The sequence below is a fragment of the Melopsittacus undulatus genome, chromosome Z, assembly GCF_012275295.1.
Source record: "Melopsittacus undulatus isolate bMelUnd1 chromosome Z, bMelUnd1.mat.Z, whole genome shotgun sequence".
Lineage (NCBI taxonomy): Eukaryota > Metazoa > Chordata > Aves > Psittaciformes > Psittaculidae > Melopsittacus > Melopsittacus undulatus.
The window spans coordinates 2,021,565-2,039,720 of record NC_047557.1 but is presented as its reverse complement, the minus strand read 5'-3'; the positions used below and the strand labels follow the sequence as shown (position 1 = coordinate 2,039,720).

Genomic DNA, 18,156 nt, shown 5'->3' with positions numbered 1-18,156 from the left:
CCACTACTGAGAATTCACATTCTTTTATATGCCAGCCACTTACAACCAAGCAGCTTGGGAGACTTCAGAGCACAATTAATGCATCCTTCATGACTACAAATTAAAAATGCTTCCTACTGATTTTAAGTTAATGACTATTGCAGGAAAGACTGTGCTTATTTTACTTTTCACTGCACTGACTTGTAATTTTCCTCCCCTTTTCTGATGCGTGTTTGGCAGCCACTCCTTTCTCCAGTTCCCTCTACCCATACTCCTTAATCTTCCAGACTGAAAGTGTTCAGGCACATACGGTGACCCCCCAAAAAAGAGAAAAAATAAATGGTTTTGTGCAGGAGACAAGCTATTTTTGTGAAAAATACAACATAACTCCTCTTTTAAGAGAACCTGGTTGACCATAAGGGAACCTGGTTTTGCCACCTGGAGGTAAATACCATCTTTTATACCTTTCAAGATATTGTTCAAGTTGTCTATTTAAAGACTATCTAGAAATATCTTTATTTTTCCTCTACCCACTATTTTTCACACTCTGTCAAGTTTGATAGTTTCTGTCTGAGGTCATTAAAGTCTCCATTATGTCTACAATCTTTTAAATTACATTTTTCTGCATCACAGGACACTAACCATTCACCAGGTACCAAAGTGTGTTTCTGTAAAGCTCAATACCTGAGGATAGATGTACTTTTGATCAGCAGTTAATAAATACAACACAATTATGAAGTGGTCCACTAAATGCTTAAGTACAAGAAAAATAAAGAAAATGCCATCTTCAGGTCTTTAGCTCCCAATAAAAATCATTTGACTTGACCACTCTTTAGTCTGCTGGATGAACAAACACAGCATCTTTTTTCATCCTCCTGTAACTTGTTCTAGTGCCTTCCTCTTCTGCAGCAAGAGCAGCACTGCAGTGACATTAGTGTGGTCCTTACATGTTCCACTGAAGCCTAAAGAGTCCTGCACATAGCAGAAGTGATTAATCTTGATAGAATTACTGCAGGCAAAGAAGGCCACTCATAGGGAAGACGAACAGCAGCTGCAAAAACCAGTGATGATCCTGTGTTTTCTGCTCCAGTTCCTTTCCCACACAATTTTATGTAGGAGTCAGTCGTCAATAAAAGCCTAATTCTGAAGAGCACAATCTGCTCACTTCATATCCCACCTACAGGACAGTTGTTCTGCTCACAGCTGAAGAAGGGATTTTTCAAGACCTTTTTGGTTAGATGTATGTCAAGCAGAAGAAATGTGATATGGTATATGAGCAGGAGAAATTGGATCTTGTGGTTGCTGACCAAACTGCTCAACAACAGATGCTATAAATCACCTGTGTCTTTGCCAGTTCACCCAATGGTAATCTCAGAGTTTGACAGAAAGTGTTCTGGAAAGGAGGTGACAGAAAAATGAAAACCTAAATTCTACAAATGAGACTAAGATGTATACCTTATGTATTTTCCCAGTGCCATCCCAAGAGCCTAATACATATTTTCCATATAATCACTAAGTAACAGGTTACTGTTGTGGTGATCAAATCTCCTGATTTCGATCACTAAGGAAATGCCTGTTTACTAATCTCAAAATAGCTTATTTCAGATGTACTATTGCCACCATCACTGGTTACCTTCAGAGTCTTGTCCCCAAATGGAACTACTGACTCACAGGGGAAAAACACCATCAAAACCTTGCCCAAACTGCCTCTCTCTAAAGTTATACAAGATCAAAAAACACTTGACCAAAAAATACCATTCCTTCTTACTGCTTCAACCTTTTGCCTGAGAACAAAAACATCTGAAGCACACCGCTGTAAAAAACATGAAAATGTTACATTATGGCACTGGTCACCAATAAGGAAATCTGTCTGGTAAATAATAATCTTGTTTTGAAGACCTAAACCCCAAAACTGTGGTCTTTCCACCCACCATGTATCAGCCCTTATATTAACACATACCCATTAAGTGGGGTAGAAATCCATTAAGTCACACAATTGATTTACCTCTTATTTACCTCTCTCCCCTCACTCACAATGCTTTGTCAGAGGCAAGACAGCAGAAATGTACCAAACCTCCTGAAGAAGCTTTTCCAGACAGGATGCAAATCCCACAGACACCTGTTAGGAAGTTCAGAGAGCCTTTATTTAACTTTTACAAGTAAATAAGCATTTATAGCATTTAAGTACTCCTTTGTCTAATTTACACACATTCAACAAAACACATCTTTAGTTCATCATGAAATGAAATATACAATTTATGAATTCATTATAAAGTTCAATATAAAATTCCACAAGATCTGTTAGGGACTCTTAATTTTGACCATTTCTAATGCTGCTAATTACACTCCCACACTAAAACACAACACCTGTGGCTAAACCTCCCTGAAGCTTCAAAAGCCTCTAAAATTTGTCAGGAACTAACAAAAATTTTAACCTGCAAAAAACTGTAAAGATCCTTTTCCTGACCTCCTACATAATTCCAGTCATAGCATTTTATTAAATTACTGCTCCCAGCCTATCAATTTGAGAGTGAAATGACAGCACCAGTTTCAGAAACACATCCTGTCATAGCGGGATGGAGAGGTGGTGTGGGGGCAATTAAAGAAATAAAATTACCTCTATCCTCACTCTTACATGCCAAGTAAATGTCAGAACTCGAACACAGCAAGTGTTTTCTGGAAGACATGCAGAGATAATTTCTTTAATTTGATTAGCAAAGCGCCATTAGAAGGGAGGAAGGCTGGGCAAGCACTGTGTAAAAGGCTCCACTTTTCTCCACCTGTTAAACAACTACTACAGGTACATACTATAATTTTCAAGAGTTTCAAGCAGTGTAAATTCAAACACTAATCCTGCTCTTTGTAGTAGCCAGGTATTTCTTTAAAGGCTTCATTTGCCCTCACCAGTGACATTCCTGCTGCTGTACTGGAACTATAAAGTTAACTTTTGTTATATAAAGTTAACTATAAAGTTATCGTATAAAGTTAACACTTTTGTTACCATATATATAGCAATGGTTTTTAAAAGCAGTTTTACGCAGACTACATAATCTATTCTGGATTTTAGTGCTGAAAATTTTGTTTGTTATGAAAATGTTTTACGATTATCGAAGAATTTGCCCCCACTTTATTTTTTAATAATCACTAAATATACTTAAAAAAAAGAACCTCTAGTAATTCATTAATTTACTAACATAATTAAAATGGGCAGCTGGGTTGGATATGACACAAGTCATGCTAAACTTAACAAGATTTAATAAATCTACATAGCTAGTGGTTTGGTACAGTTATCTTTTTATGGAAGGGATGGCAAAATTACTGTTACAGGTACTTAAGATTTTCTCCCTATTTCACTCTCAGACATAAATAAAACTTGTGTAATGGCCAAAATGATGTTTAAAAAGGAAAAATAAACCAAACTCTTTTTAAGCTTCAAAAAGATGCTTAGAAGTTCATTAAAAAGTCTGCATTTTTTTTATACTGGTAGATTTTGCTGTATTTCAAAGCTTACACAATTATTTTGGCATCTGTATTCTTCCCACAATTGGGCATTATGCATATTTTTCCAACAGAGCTATTTGTCTCTGCTTTAACTGTCTCTCACAGATAAAAATCTACCTAGAGCACAAAAAGCACATTATACAGAAGGCCAAATCTGTTTTGCATGTATACATAATTTTACATGATACGACACATCATGATTTATCTCACCTATCTCCAGAGTCTGCTGCAAATAAAATTACATTTGCCAAAGTGTGCAATTATCACAAGGTGCAGTGGGTTTTCCACTCTACAGAATACACTTAGAAGAAATATCATTATCACCTTTAACCATGCACTTTGATATCAGCTCACCAGCCACCCAACACAATTTCTTACTTTCTAATATCTTCTGTCAGTCTTCGGCATGTTAAAAATGTGCTGGGATCTTCCTATTCACCTGATAAAAATTGCTGGAAGCATCAGAGCCACCTAAATTTGTTATGAATTTGCTATAAATACTTTCCTACTGAACATATCATAAAATATTAAGCATTAGAAGCAGTGCTACTAAAAGACAGCACAGGATAAGAAGAGAAGGAGCTGATGGTTGCTTCAGCCAGATGAGAGAGCTGTCCATGGGCTTCTGCTGATGCAGCAGCAACATGAAAAGAGAAAACAACCCAAGGAGAGGATGGAATGTGGCCTCCCTGAGCTCCTGGCAATTTAAGGAGGAAGGGCACATTTTAACTCACACCAAATGGAGCAAGTTCATAGAATCACAGATTAGCTTGGGATGGAAGGAACTCTCAAAGCTCATCCAGTCCAAGCACCCTGCAATGAGCAGGGACGTCTTCATCTAGACCAGGTTGCCCAGAATCACATCAGCCCAGCTTCAACGGCTTTTAGTTGGGAATGGACTAAATGGGGGATTGCACAACCCAGCAGCCTGTGTTAGGAAACCAGAACCGATCACCCAGGAGCTCCTTTCTGCTCCCCCGCACTGAGAAAGTGCCCATCAGGGGAAATATTAACAACCTACTTACTTGGATAAATACCTCAAATGATTGTAACTGCAGCCCAGCATATTATCCCTCAGTGCATGCAATAGAAGAAATGAGATTACAGCCTTGCTACACTTGGTGCGAAAGATTAAACACTAATAATAACAATTCTAGAATCATAGGAACATAGAATTAGAGAGAGGTTTGGGTTGGAAGGGACCTCAAAGGTCACCCAGTTCCAACTCCTGCCATGGGCCGGAACACTTTCCACTAGAGCAAGTTGCTCCAAGCACTGTCCAACCTGCCCTTGAACACTGCCAGGGATGGGGCATTTATATATAGAATTATAACAGTTCTTGCTACCAGCTCCTGCTTGAGGTCAATTTGGTCCAGGTAGAGTTAATTACCAATTATTAATTGCCTGGTGTGACAGCATACGAGACAAACCCTGGTACCTGTTAAGGTAAAAACACTCTTTTCAGCTAAGCCATTCCCCACTCTTGCTAATTATTGCCCCTGGGAGGAATGAAAACAAACAGCCATGAATGACCACGAGGCACAGGGCGCCTGAGCAGACCCGTTACACTGCAGAAACAACCCCTGGACACTGCAACCCTCCGGCTCCGAAAATAAGAATGGAAAACACGACATTTTACACTGTTTTCATGAATAATAAGCGTCGTGAAGAGCGCAACACCAGCAATGCGGGGAGCACGCTCCCCTACCCGCTCTGACGCCTGCACTGAGGCGACAGTCGCAGCCCTGAGGGACCTCCGGAGACCAAGGAGGGTAGGGGGGAAACAGCGTGGCCGCTGCCCATGAGCGGACACCGGCAGCGCCGTGAATTCAGTGCTGAGCGCTCCCGCATCGCCGCAGCCCCTCCACCGCCACAGGGAGCGGTGGGAGCCGCGACAAGGGACAACCGGCACCCTGAGGACGGCTGGCACCTTCCTCCTCACCCACCGGCACCCACCCCATGCCGCGGGCCGGGCCCGGAGGCACCGCCGAGGCCCCGCTTACCCCGTCCGCTCGCACCGCAGGGCAGGAGGCGGCCGGTACCGCGGGCCCGGCCCGGTACCGACTGCGGCCTCCGCGCGTCCCCCGGCCCCGCTCCGCTCCCCTCAGGGCCCCGCGCGCCCCCCGCCGCTGCCGTTGCCCGTACCCACCGTCCGCGCCCGGCCTTCCACGTCGCCAACGCGCAGCGCCGCGCATGCGCAGTGGTCGGCAGGGAGAGTGAAACGATGCTGCGCAGGGCATGCCGGGAAGTGTAGTCCCGTGTGGGGAGCACGGCACTGGAGCAGCTGCTCCAAGCCCCTGTGTCCAACCTGGCCTTGAACACTGCCAGGGATGGGGCAGCCACAGCTGCTCTGGGCACCCTGTGCCAGCCAGCGCTGCTGCCTCTGGACAGAGGAGGCCATGGAGCTGCTGCGAGGGCTGGAGCAGCTCTGCTCTGGAGCCAGGCTGAGAGAGCTGGGCTGGGGCAGCCTGGACAAGAGAAGGCTCCTGAAGGGGACACCTGAGAGCAGCTCCAGTGCCTAAAGGGGCTGCAGGAAAGCTGGAGAGGGGCTTGGGACAAGGGCCTGTAGGGACAGGCCAAGGGGAATGGCTTGAACCTGACAGAACAGGGGAGACTGAGCTGAGCTCTTAGGCAGAAGCTGTTCCCTGTGAGGGTGCTGAGGCGCTGGCACAGGGTGCCCAGAGAAGCTGTGGCTGCCCCATCCCTGGCAGTGCTCAAGGCCAGGTTGGACACAGGGGCTTGGAGCAGCTGCTCCAGTGGAAGGTGTCCCTGACCGTGGCAGGGGTTGGAACTGGATGGGCTTTAAGGTCCCTTCAACACCAAGCACTCAGTGGTGCAATGATCTCCAAAGTGGTTTTTGTGCTGGTTCTATAAATGCCCAATGGCTCTTTCAAATGGGAAACCTTTCCCAGTATGACCAGCCCAGAGGATAATCCCATTATCATGGGGAGGGATGCTAAATATGCAGCCCAGTTCTTACACACACCTGTAACTGGGCTGTGTGAGCCAACAGCATATATGCAAAGGTGGGGCGCAAGTACTGCATACACATTGCCACGTAAAGCAAATATCTTGGCGCAGTGTTTGCACTCATGTTCATATGGTGTTTTATCAGACTGCCACAGTAATAAAAACCATGCAGAGCCAACAGAGTGGCTACAGAACAGGTAGGACTGTGTGCACAAAGGAGTTGAAATACAAGTATTGCTACATCTGCCTACATGTAAACACTCCACAACATTTCAAGTGATGTTTCAAATACAATGAAAGATGGAGCAATATGATTGAAAACCACTTCTAAAGCAAGAGAGGCACAGTGTTCTAGGCCATTTCAATTAAACTGCTGCAGTCAGGTTCAGTGCAAAGCAGAAGTAATGACAGGCTGTGAAACACAAAACACAGTTTGGTTCAGTGAGCATGTTCCAACAATCAGAAAACTGCACAGGGAAGATAATCTCTTCTTTCATGTCATTCAGTTTAATGAAACAATTAGTTCTCATTGAAGGCAGATTTAGTTAATCTAAAGTGTAAATTGAGTTTCTTGTCATTTCCTTTACCTGCAGCCTCTGAAAAGACTGCTCTGTCAGCAATCATGTTCCGCATTGTGCAGAAATCAAGGAGGAACGACTCCAAGGACTTAAACTCAGCAGCATGCCCAGCAGCTCCCACAGGGCTGGGGCGTGATTGCTGCATTCGGGTAATGACAGCATATTGTGCTCCTGTCATTAGATCAGCTTTGCAGATAGAACTTAACTGTGTTCTGTGAGCACATCTGAATAAAGATCATTTTCCACAGAACTGGTTGTCAGCTTAGACATCCTTGGAGGCTGATCCCATTCAATTCAACCTGCCAGAATTTCCTTTGCTTGCAGAAATCAGGCCCATCAAAATAATCAGCAACATAAAAGTTTCTCAAGTTCTATTTAAGAATTTTTTACATATACTTGCTGGATTTTTTAAGGTGTACTTCAATAAAATCCATGTCTCTGGCAGTCAGCTATCTATACAAACCAGCACATAGAAGTTATCATATCACATCTAGACCTTCCTATGAAGAAAAACAGTATTCTAAATTAGTTGATTTGAATAATTTTTCAAATATTTTCAAATAGTATTGTTTCGTCGTCCATAGTATTCAGATAAGACCAGACAGCTTTAATGCTGAAGACCTTAGGACTAGATCTGCAGAACTCTAGTACCTAAAGATTCCTACACTGCCATTCCCTAAAGGTCTTTGGCATAAATGAAGCTGTTCCCCAGTCTCATAAATCTTAGTAGATGTCCACTGCCATCATTAGGTGCCTAGGCCCTTTTGTAAACCTTGCTTTTAGTAATGAATATATGCAGTTTTTCTCAGTTAAATTACATTTTACTTTATATTGTTCTCTTGTGTGAGGATTTCCTTAATCTCTGCCTACTTACTTTTCTCAAGGCTTTGTGCACTTCTTTGTCTCCCAGCAGATGATCTCCTGCACCCTTCCCAGGCTCGGCAAGTTCCTCTGCTTTTTACTATTCACAACACACAACAGGATTATGGACCTGTTCTTGGAAAATTACAGGAACAGAAGAGTTGCTGCACAAATCTCCTGACACACTCCCAGTGAAGTGCCTCATTCTGGAAGGTTTTGTGATGTAGATTACTCCTGTGAGTGTTAAACTGCAGCTAACAGAAGCACCAAAACACCACCTCAGAAAGCACAAATTGTGCAATTTTACTTGCATTATCTGCCCATTTTGCTTTATGCAGTCTCTCCAGTAGTGGTGAAACTGGTGTTCAAATAGCACAAAACTAGAAGCCTCAATCAGCCTGCAGTCTGATTTACCATACAGTTTATTTTCCCTGTTACTGTCTGAAGCACTTCCTTGTATAATCATAACCCAAATAATTAATTATGCACACTTCATAATCAACCGCATACACTGACAAAGAGTCCCACCACAGCTCTTGTTCTACTTTCTGTTGTGTTCGCAGCTGCTAGAGGTGAATTTATTACCCCAAAACTTGGGCCTGTTTATGAGGTGCCCAGCATTTCACAACAGTGGCTAAGGTTACCTGCCCTGGGACAAGAAACACTGCACAAGGGACAATCTCGGCAATGCAAGAACTCAAGTTCAGCTGCAAGGACTCACTTCTCCAGCCCTTTGAAAGGTGCTGTGCCTGACCTCAGCTCTGGAGTGCCTTTCTCAGGCAGTTTACACCTTTCTCATCACAAGGTGATTTAAGATAGAAGTTCCAAGTTTTCAGATTTAGAGCATGAGTTTTGACAGAGGAATTTATTGTTTGCGGTGAGGAGGTGGTTGATTTGTTTAGAAAACCCAATCCACCACAGCAGAAATTACATCCACACTTTACCAGGTGAAATTATGATGGATAGGGTTGGGATGGCTGGATGGATATGGTTATGATTCATTGCAACAATATGAGTGAAATATTCAAACACAGAGCACAAAAAACAACTGGAAACAGGCACAATTCCCTGACTTCCACTTTCCAATCCCTGTCATTTCTACTACACAATCCACATAACAACACCCATGAGAAGTTACTGGAGTGTACATTTAGTATTGGTATCTTTTATTGTATGATTTACACCATCTGTGCATACTGACGATAATAAAACCAGGTTTCCATACCACAAAGAGCAGGAACTTCACCAGTCTAGGAGAAAGCTGTAGCTGATCACATGGGGGTAACGTTCCAAGGATGCTGCAAAAGCTCGTTAAACAGCAATACCAAATTCACTTCCTAAGACTAGCTCATTAAGAGACAGCAAACAGTTATTAGGCAACAGCTTACTAGGTTTCTGCAATTCATCTCATTACACGATTAATGGTGTAACAACAGGGGCCCAAAGACCTGACAAAACCAGGTACCATCAGGACACAATACAGGCATTTGGCTGGCATCAAGTGAGTCTTCAGAATAATTATCTTCTAGGAGGAAATGTGGTCACAAGAACAAGACCTGACCTCAGGGACAGTTCAAAGATTACATATATGCCTTTTTAAACATACTTTTGGGAAAATGGTAAAACCAGAATGGCCAAAATGGTTTTGTAGGTGCCTACAGGGATGCTGGTGAGGGACTGTTCATTAGGGACTGTAGTGACAGGACAAGGGGTAACGGGTTGAAACTTAAACAGCAGAGGTTTAGAGTGGATATAAGGAAGAAATTCTTTACTGTTAGGGTGGAGAGGTACTGGAATGGGTTGCCCAGGGAGGTAGTGAATGCTCCATCCCTAGCAGTGTTCAAGACCAGGTTGGATGAAGCCTTGGGTGATACGGTTTAGTGTGAGGTGTCCCTGCCCATGGCAGGGAAATTGGAACGGGATGATCTTGAGGTCCTTTCCAACCCTAACTATTCTATGATTCTATGATTCCAGGGAATGCTCTGGTTTAGCAGAGAGGACAAAGCAAGAACTATCATTTCCTTACTGAGCACAGGGGCATCTAAACCACTTCACAGCTACAGTACCATGCTGGGAGGCAGGTCTGTTACAAAACACATCTTCCCAGGAAGAGGCAAAGCTGGACCTCGCTAGTTCACTTTCTCTATCCCAAAGTCAGTAGTTTTATGATCTCCTTCAGCCTGCAGCCTGTCTCCAAGTTTTCGAAGATTTTGCTACCACTTTAGATATTTGTAGCTCAGAAGCCTAAGAACAACTGTGTGAAGTAACCTACTTTCAAATACAATCCTGGTTTATTATCATTCAACTTCCACAAGCACACTGAAGAGATTTTAATTGGATGTTTGCTTGTTTAGGTTCTTTTAAGATAGAACTGCACCATTTTAAACCACTGCAACAGAATACAATGCCACAACTTCCTTCATCATGCCCCTGCTGATCCCCTTCAGGAAAGAAAGGCACACTGTTTCAAGGAAAACAATTAATGGAAGTATGAAATCAAGACTTTCTGCTTTTAGCAAGCTAAGTAAACTCTGCGTGTAGCATAATTCCTTTAGCTCATCCACAGATTTAACATGAAAAATCTGAACTCTGATTAAAGATGATGCTTCTGCCACAATGCAATTCATGGCTCTTTAGCAAGCAAGAGCAGGTCTACTTTTCAAGGTGAAAGCCTTAAGTACTGCACTAGCAGTGAAAGAAACTAAGATGTTACGATAAATTTATCTTCCAAGCTTGACTTAGTCATAAGTTACTGAATCTAAACTCTAATCACACCAAATCAATTATAGATAAAAAGTAGTTCCAGCAAGGAAAACAAAGAACTTCAGTTTTTAAACGTTTTCAGTTAAGAAATGTGCTAGCTGCCATTTGAGTGGCGAAAGAGATCTTCTGTGAGTGCTAAGGGAAGTTTATTCAGCTAAAACGTGCAAAGAAAAATGTCTCAAAGTGGGAGCAATATTACCAGTTCATATTGGACACAAGCGAATAAATTATGAATTAATTCCTCTAATCCGCTTTCTTGTCGGAAACTTCTGTGGATCTTTTTGCAGCGATTCCATTTGCAACGCCATTACTTTCAAACTGCAAATAAAAGAAAGCATCATTAATGGGATGTCAAAAAGGGACTTTGCACCTGGAACAGTAACAGCTGGTAATGGAAATGGCTTTCAGGAGCAAGGGCAGAGGAGATCCTGAAGAAATCTGCAGCAAGAACTGGAACAGAGGTTTCTCTTTAGATTTACATATCATTACTGCTTCAGGAGGGAGGAAAAAAGGCAGAAGTAACAGATGCAAATCTTTGCATTTTGTTAGAGAAGATAAATAATAAATGCACAATTTACACACACCAAACATTTTCCCATATTGCAAGTAAAAGAGCTGGCTGAGGAGGGTTTTTTTAGTTCTGCTTCATGTATCTGGTGTGATGTACTTGTTATTTGACTTCCTCCTTCGCTCAAAGAATAGTCAGTCATTTAAAATAGTAATAAACTAACTAAGCTGTTTCACAAAACAGGTGCATTTCCTGTCCTTTCAAGACCTACCAAATAGCTGAAGCAACTATTCCTAGCTGTATTCCTGCCACTACCTCCCTTTGCTAAGAAACTAGCCATAAAAACACTTAAACAACAACCATTTACCCTTCCATGGTGCCCACCCTGAACTATCGCCAGGCACTTTTAATCCCCAGCTAGCTGAATGCATTAATCTTACTTTATAAATTCCAGAGTCATCCTCCTGATCTCTTTTCATGGCTGAAGGTGCCCTTGGATTCCCAGTGCTGCCTCCTTGACCTTCTTTTGTGGCTGTTGTTTCTTGCACAGCTTTCTTGGGCCATACACGCTTCACGAACGGTGCGATGACAGGATAGATATAGGGCTCAAGGAATTTCTTGTAGACCCAGAGGAGAACAGGAATGACAATACAGGGAATGCACACCATGGCTTCCTCTTGTTTGTGACAAAGCTGGAGAGGGGAAAAGAAAAACAACTTAGGATGACAAGGCTGTATGCTGTGAGATAAGAAAATAGTCTTTAAAGAATAAAGACTGTAGCTGATATTAATGTATGAAAGACACTTTAGATATAGAATTGTTTAACCTTATTTAATTATTGTTCTGGATTCAAAAATGCTGTGTGTTACAATGTTATAAAGTTCTGAACAAGACATTCTCAGCATTACGAAAAATAAAAGCTCGTTATTAATTCATCAGTCCCATAGCAGGAACTTAGAAAAAAAATACAGAAAATAAAAGCTTTTGCTTAAACCACACAAAACCAAAGGTGAAATTAAATGGCAGGAATCTGGTCCATCAAACAGTGTGCTGCTACTGAAGGACAGATGGGTGGGAAACTGCAACAGGATCCTAGTCAGGACTTGAGAAAAGGACGGTATCATAGAATCATGGAATCTTTTGGGTCAGAAGGGACCTTAAAGCTCCTCCAGCTCCAACCCCTACAACGGGCAGGGACCCCTTCCACTGGAGCAGCTGCTCCAAGCCCCTGTGTCCAACCTGGCCTTGAACACTGCCAGGGATGGGGCAGCCACAGCTTCTCTGGGCACCCTGTGCCAGCGCCTCAGCACCCTCACAGGGAACAGCTTCTGCCTAAGAGCTCATCTCAGTCTCCCCTGTTGTGTCAGGTTCAAGCCATTCCCCTTGGCCTGTCCCTACAGGCCCTTGTCCCAAGCCCCTCTCCAGCTTTCCTGCAGCCCCTTTAGGCACTGGAGCTCCTTTAAGGTCTCCCCTTCAGGAGCCTTCTCTCCTCCAGGCTGCCCCAGCCCAGCTCTCTGTGCTGCTGCCCCAGAGCTGGATCAGGGCTGCAGGGGGGGTCTCCCCAGAGCACAGCAGAGGGGCAGGATCCCCTCCCTGAGCTGCTGCTCACACTCTGGGGGTGCAGCCCAGCACATGGAGGGGTTCTGGGCTCAAGCACTCAATGACGTCAGGTCATGGGGAGCTTCTGCTCACCCAACATCTCCAAGTGTTTCTCAGGGCTGCTCCATCCAGTCTTCCCCAGCCTGTGATTGTGCTTGGGACTGCCTCAACCCAGGGGCAGGACCTTGCACTTGGTGGAATCCCTTTTATCCCACACTAGTTCTGTACCATCAGATGAACTATCAGACAATAAATCATTCTCCCTCTCCCAAAACCAGGAATACAAAACAATGTGGATGAACTCATCCATTAAAGCCATTAAGAAAGACATTTCAGCTACTCCTTGTGCCAGATACCAAATTTCCAGCAGGGTATTGCAGGTATATCCACCAGCTGACAAATATGCCTGTAGGGAACACCTCAGCCTGCACTCGAGGCAACAGCAAGCTTCTGTGGAGCCACTTCATGTCAAGATACCAGCTGAAAAGTACATCATACCTGTGCCAGATGGAAAAGGAAGCCTCTGGAAGTGTAACACTGGTCCTAAGATAGCACAGTTCCGTTCATGAGGTTCTTCTGCGGTTTAGTGGTGCTCTGTGGCCTGGTTAGCAGGCAATTTTTAGGGGGAAAAAAAAAGAATAATAGGCAAATGGTCACATTTTAATAGCTGGCTTATTTCTTTGTGATACAAGCTTTTGCACCACAAATACACATTAGGATCAGCAGAAAGAACATGCGTGACATGGCAAATTCAAACGGTCTTTGTTTTGCATGTTTAACTCGGTTGTTAATTAACTATTATGGAAACAACGCAAGGGTGCACAGACAAAAGGTCGTGTTTGTCCTTTTTCCACAGATGAGCTGTCCAGAAGGGCCGATTCACACAACACGTTCCGGTTCTGCAGCCCCGGCGGCCAGCTCAGCCCTCCCGCTCCGTGCAGTAGCTTCCCCCCATCCCCGTTCATGTAACGCCTGGAGACCGGGGCCTTCCCAACCCGGTGAAGCCCCTCAGGCGAGCGTTCAGACCGAAGCGCTGCACACCTCACCGAGAGCTGGGCATGCCGGGAAACACCCGGTTAACGCAGAGGAGCAGCGAACCCCCTTTCGCTGTGTGTGGAGGGAGGCACAGCACGAAGGCCCCAGCGGGGCAGCGGCCGCAGCCCCGGCGGTGTCCGGTAGGGCCCGCACTCACCTCAGCGGACCCGAGCACCGCTACCGCCCGCCTCAGCCTCCGCCGCCGCACCGGAATCGGCCCCCTCGCTTCCGGCTGACGCAACAGCCAATGGGAGGTGGCGGCGTTACGTCACATGGTGCCCTCCCTGCCTGTGAGAAGCGCATGCGCGCTGCGCTGCACACTGATAGCGGTATAATCGGATGCACGCTTTCCCCGTTAATTATCCCGGTTAATTAACTCGGTTTATGGGTGAATAACGCCTGCACGGCACCATCATCTTCCCGGCTGAAGGAATACGATAAGGGCAGGGCTAAGGGACGCTCCCACGGCAGACAGGCAGCACCCCCCCACACCCTGCCCCACAAAGGCTGAGACACACAGAGCCAAAGCACTGGAGTTTATAGTATTTATTCCTGTACATCTGCAGCAGCACGCTTACTCCCGAGCCATGAGCTTCTGCTTCTTCAGCTTCTTCTGGGAGATCTGGAAAACAAAGAGGGAACGGAGACAGTGAGCATAGGAGCCTACAGTTCCCCTCTCAAATACCCTGTGAGCTCACAGCCACCCCTTGCACAGTTTTTGGAGTTGCAAGAGATTCCTTCCCCTGTTCACAAAATCACCCATTATCATACCTGCAGTCATGTTTAACAGTATTTAGCATACTGTTAAATAAGTGTCCTGACAAGTACTAATTTGCCTAGACAATGTCAACTTACAATTTCACCACCACACTGCTCCAGCAAAGTAGCACAAACCATTCCTGTAATAGAGACCTCAGCAAAGCCATCTCCTTCCTTCTCAGCATTGTGTTTACAGTAAGCAGTGAGGTCACTCAGAATTGGCATGGAGTTTTTCTTTTCATAGTTGTTCAAAAGGTGTCCTAAGATCATCATCACAGCAACCCCTTCCGCTGCAAGTGACAGTGCACCAACCCTCCCATCCCTGGATGGTGACAAGGATATGATGCTTGGTACCTTTTTCTTTTGAGCAACCTCCTCCTCCGGCTTGGGGACAATCTGCTCCTTCTCAGTGAGGATCATCTCAATGTGGCAGGGGGAGCTCATGTAGGGGTTGATCCTGCCATGCGCTCTGTAGGTGCGCCGGCGCATCTTGGGGGCCTTGTTGACTTGGATGTGCTCGATGACCAGAGAATCCACATCAAGACCCTGGGCAGAGGAAGAAATTAAATCTGTCACTGGGTTTTCCTCTTCACAACCATCATCTCTGCATGAAAAATGGAAATAACCACCCCTCCATGCATGTTGATGCTGGCAAATGAACCTGGTAATGCCACAATACTGGTTGTTTGCTAAAGAAGCACAAACTAAGTCAGAAAACCAGACTGCATTACCATGTGCCGCAACAGATTTAGGAGAGAATACACACAAATATAACCAGAAAACAAATACAGAGATATGGAACATCTAAAAAAAATATGCTGATGGCTCAGAAAAAAAAACTTAGCATTTTTTCACAGGTACTCCAAAGGTGTCCTAAGATACGTCATCACCGCCATCAAACTTCCCAAATTAATGTCAGAAAGGTACAAACTGCCCCAAGATTTTGCTTTGGTTTGCAGTTTATAGGAGCACTAAACCACACTCGCTCCAGAGCCACCTTGTTGGGGAGCACAGCCACAAGGCCTGACACAAGTGTTATGTATCTGTAACACCCACCTTGAGCTCAGCGTTGCTCTCTGCGTTTTTGAGCATGTGCAGCAAGAACTCTGCGCTTTTCTTTGGCCAGCGACCCTGAGTCCAGCCCCACTGCTTGGCCTGGAGGAAAAGGAAGAGTAAGAAAGGGAAACAGAGAAGGAGAAAAAAAACGGAAAAAAAAGGAGGGGGGGAATAAGGAGGGAAAAAGGAAGAGTAAGGGGGAGGAGGGGGAAGATGAAAGGGGCAGGACCTTCGTCCCAGTACAAGACTACCTGCCCTTTATGCACTGTTAACTTACCATTACATTGCCTTAAAGGGATACCAAAATAATTAAATTTCATCAATTACTTGACACTGCAAGTACGTGCAACACTTACTGTACTAGAAGTAAGTAAATGAGTGAATCTTTCTCTCTTGAGCAACATGGGCTAGTGAAAGTGTCCCGGCCCATGCCAGGGGGCTGAAACTGGGTAAGCTTTGAGGTACCATCAACCAACGTAATTAAGCTACTTTGTATTTTAATACAACCACCACCACTAACACCACCACACTGCTCCTCACACTGTCTTTCCCTCCCATCAAGCCACCACGTCCTCCTCTGGTTTCACCCAACCTCTCACCTGGGCGCATCTACCGACACCCCCGTTGTAGCGGCGGAAAGGAACGCACTGCTTCTTCAGGGTGACATCTTTCAGGTACTTGGTGGCCTTGCGGATGTGCATGCCCTTAATGGCCTGGGCTGTCTCACGAGTGTTCTGACAACACAAAGCACAGCAAACTTCACTTTAATGCCATCTTTCCAAGTTAGAAAGTGAGTAAAAGCACTCCTTAACTTCTTCCCAGATCTTATTTTTGCTACAATCACAGTTTAAAAGCACCAAGCACATACAAATTAACGTAAAATAACCAACAACACTATATTTACTATTTTTGCTACCTGCTCTGCTACCCCTTGTTATGAGTTTCACTTCTGAACTTACAGCTCTGGAGACATCTTTATTGGTTTTTACCCTGTACCTCCATCTTTCCAAGAAGAAAAAAACAGAGTTTTAGTATTTATGCTTTTCTTAACTACTCTTTTCCCACTAATCCCCAAAAGTAAAGAAAGCACCAGAAGGATATTAAAATATCAAACAGGACACCTCAGGGATGTGATGACAAACTATGCAAAGAAACACCAAATTACACAGTTGTCTGTGTAGAGGATTATTAAAAGGAGAGAAGGTCCAGAAAGAAAAATCAAGTCAAAGCATCAGTGCTTCAGAGAGCACTGAATAAGACCATCAGAAAGTAGCTACACTCCCACTTGGTAGTACCAGAAGAGCAAAATCCATTTCCTCCTGTGTAACACTAAGTAGAAAAGCATCTACTCAGCTCCAGTTTTGAGCTTAACTTGGACGTTTCAGTAGCCCAATTTCTCCTGCTAAATTCCCTGCAGATGTGTCCCTACTGTGTTTTATCTATAAGATCCAAAGCTATTTAGGGCATACCATCTTACATTCGATCCTACAGATGAAGAGCATTACACGCAGTCAAACCAAACACAGGCCCTAACCTATGCTACCACCCCTACGTAACCACATAAAGATATAAGAGAGTAAAAGACATGTACTTAAAAAAAAAACAAACGACAAAATGACCAAAAAAAACACCCCTCAAACATTGCATTTTTTACTATGCGAATGCTGCCTACCTTGAAATGCACTCGCAGGTTGGACCCCCGTGATTTGCATGCTGCGGAGAAATAAAACCATTGTTTGTAATTAAAACCTTAATGGATTCAGTAAGGCCCCCCGCAAACATTCACAAAACCTCAACAACTCACATTTCGTGGGGTTTTCCGGGTCCAGAGAGTAGCGCACCATCTTTGCTGCTCAACTGCAAAACAGTAATAATTATAAATAACCCGTATTAAGCTTATAACGCAGATATGCAGAATGTTCCCCTTATGCCAAAGAGCTGCTCAGGAACTACGCTTAACTCTTCACAGTTAAGTCAGAAGGTGTCCTAAGAAAATCATCACCGCAGCTGCGGCCTCCCCCATAGGCCTGCTTACATTTCGCCATCAGACACCCCCCGGCTCCGCCACCTCCATCCGCCCCTCCCCGCAAATACCGCGGCCATCCGACGAGGAACACAGACCCCGTGTGCCCCCATGGCCTCCCCGGGGCTCCCCGGGACGGATGGGCCCACGATGGGACCGGATTGAGGGCGCTCCGCGGCCGCCATGACTCCCTTACCTCAAGGCTGCGGCCGGGAAAGAGGAAGCGCAGAGGCCGCCGGGAGCCGGGAAGACGCGCAAGCTCTCGCGAGAGGTCGGGCGCGATCTCGGCCACGGAGCGTCGCTGAGGTGCGTTGCCAGCGCGGGGTGAAGGGCGCTGAGGGATGGTCGATAAATGCACGGCAGCGGATGGGAGCGAGAGGACGTTCCGGCACATCCCCGCTGTTGATCCTAAGCTCTGGAATGTGGGGACAGCAGCCAGTGACTTTGTGTCCATGTGCAGGAATGCGAGAGCTGAGTCCCGCCTGTGTCTTGCTCCCCACAGCACCAGGTCTAACCCCGCAAGA

General features: G+C 44.9%; 3 protein-coding genes and 3 non-coding genes across 6 annotated transcripts in view; all 6 read right to left on the bottom strand.

The window, feature by feature from the left end:
- The window catches only part of DYM (dymeclin), a 225,360-nt gene extending 219,710 nt beyond the window's left edge, over positions 1-5,650 (bottom strand). The window contains exons 1-2 of the mRNA XM_031045692.2: positions 5,630-5,650; positions 1,985-2,098 (exon numbers count right to left, since the gene is read on the bottom strand). The gene's annotated coding sequence lies outside the window, so the exon portion shown is untranslated. The remainder of the gene's footprint in view (positions 1-1,984; positions 2,099-5,629) is intronic.
- A 4,516-nt stretch (positions 5,651-10,166) lies between these two features.
- Positions 10,167-14,023, bottom strand: CZH18orf32 (chromosome Z C18orf32 homolog). The gene is made up of 4 exons (XM_005145375.3): positions 13,952-14,023; positions 13,258-13,360; positions 11,601-11,852; positions 10,167-10,970 (listed from the first exon to the last, which is right to left on the bottom strand). Exons 3-4 carry the CDS (start codon positions 11,826-11,828, stop codon positions 10,896-10,898), a joined length of 303 nt encoding a protein of 100 aa, XP_005145432.1. The 5' UTR covers positions 11,829-11,852; positions 13,258-13,360; positions 13,952-14,023; the 3' UTR covers positions 10,167-10,895.
- Positions 14,024-14,325: 302 nt separating this feature from the next.
- Positions 14,326-17,922, bottom strand: RPL17 (ribosomal protein L17). Its single transcript, XM_005145376.4, has 7 exons — positions 17,829-17,922; positions 17,414-17,466; positions 17,282-17,322; positions 16,209-16,343; positions 15,610-15,708; positions 14,908-15,099; positions 14,326-14,416 (listed from the first exon to the last, which is right to left on the bottom strand). Exons 2-7 carry the CDS (start codon positions 17,451-17,453, stop codon positions 14,369-14,371), a joined length of 555 nt encoding a protein of 184 aa, XP_005145433.1. The 5' UTR covers positions 17,454-17,466; positions 17,829-17,922; the 3' UTR covers positions 14,326-14,368.
- Positions 14,761-14,834, bottom strand: LOC115945893 (small nucleolar RNA SNORD58). Its single transcript, XR_004080082.2, has one exon. It is a non-coding gene; the product is annotated as a small nucleolar RNA SNORD58 (small nucleolar RNA).
- Positions 15,375-15,448, bottom strand: LOC115945891 (small nucleolar RNA SNORD58). The gene has a single exon (XR_004080080.1). It is a non-coding gene; the product is annotated as a small nucleolar RNA SNORD58 (small nucleolar RNA).
- On the bottom strand, positions 17,547-17,616 carry LOC115945892 (small nucleolar RNA SNORD58). Its single transcript, XR_004080081.2, has one exon. It is a non-coding gene; the product is annotated as a small nucleolar RNA SNORD58 (small nucleolar RNA).
- Positions 17,923-18,156: the final 234 nt, after the last annotated feature.

What these genes read in the sequence shown, in the direction of transcription:
- RPL17 (XM_005145376.4), bottom strand. Translation starts at nt 17,453, where the DNA reads ATGGTGCGCTACTCTCTGGACCCGGAAAACCCCACGAAAT. An exon ending in GTGTCGGTAGATGCGCCCAG is followed by an intron (nt 15,709 to 16,208) that starts GTGAGAGGTTGG and finishes CTTTTCCTCCAG; the next exon opens with GCCAAGCAGTGGGGCTGGAC. An exon ending in AGAGCAACGCTGAGCTCAAG is followed by an intron (nt 15,100 to 15,609) that starts GTGGGTGTTACA and finishes TCCTCTGCCCAG; the next exon opens with GGTCTTGATGTGGATTCTCT.
- CZH18orf32 (XM_005145375.3), bottom strand. Translation starts at nt 11,828, where the DNA reads ATGGTGTGCATTCCCTGTATTGTCATTCCTGTTCTCCTCTGGGTCTAC. An exon ending in ATGACTCTGGAATTTATAAA is followed by an intron (nt 10,971 to 11,600) that starts GTAAGATTAATG and finishes TTTTATTTGCAG; the next exon opens with TTTGAAAGTAATGGCGTTGC.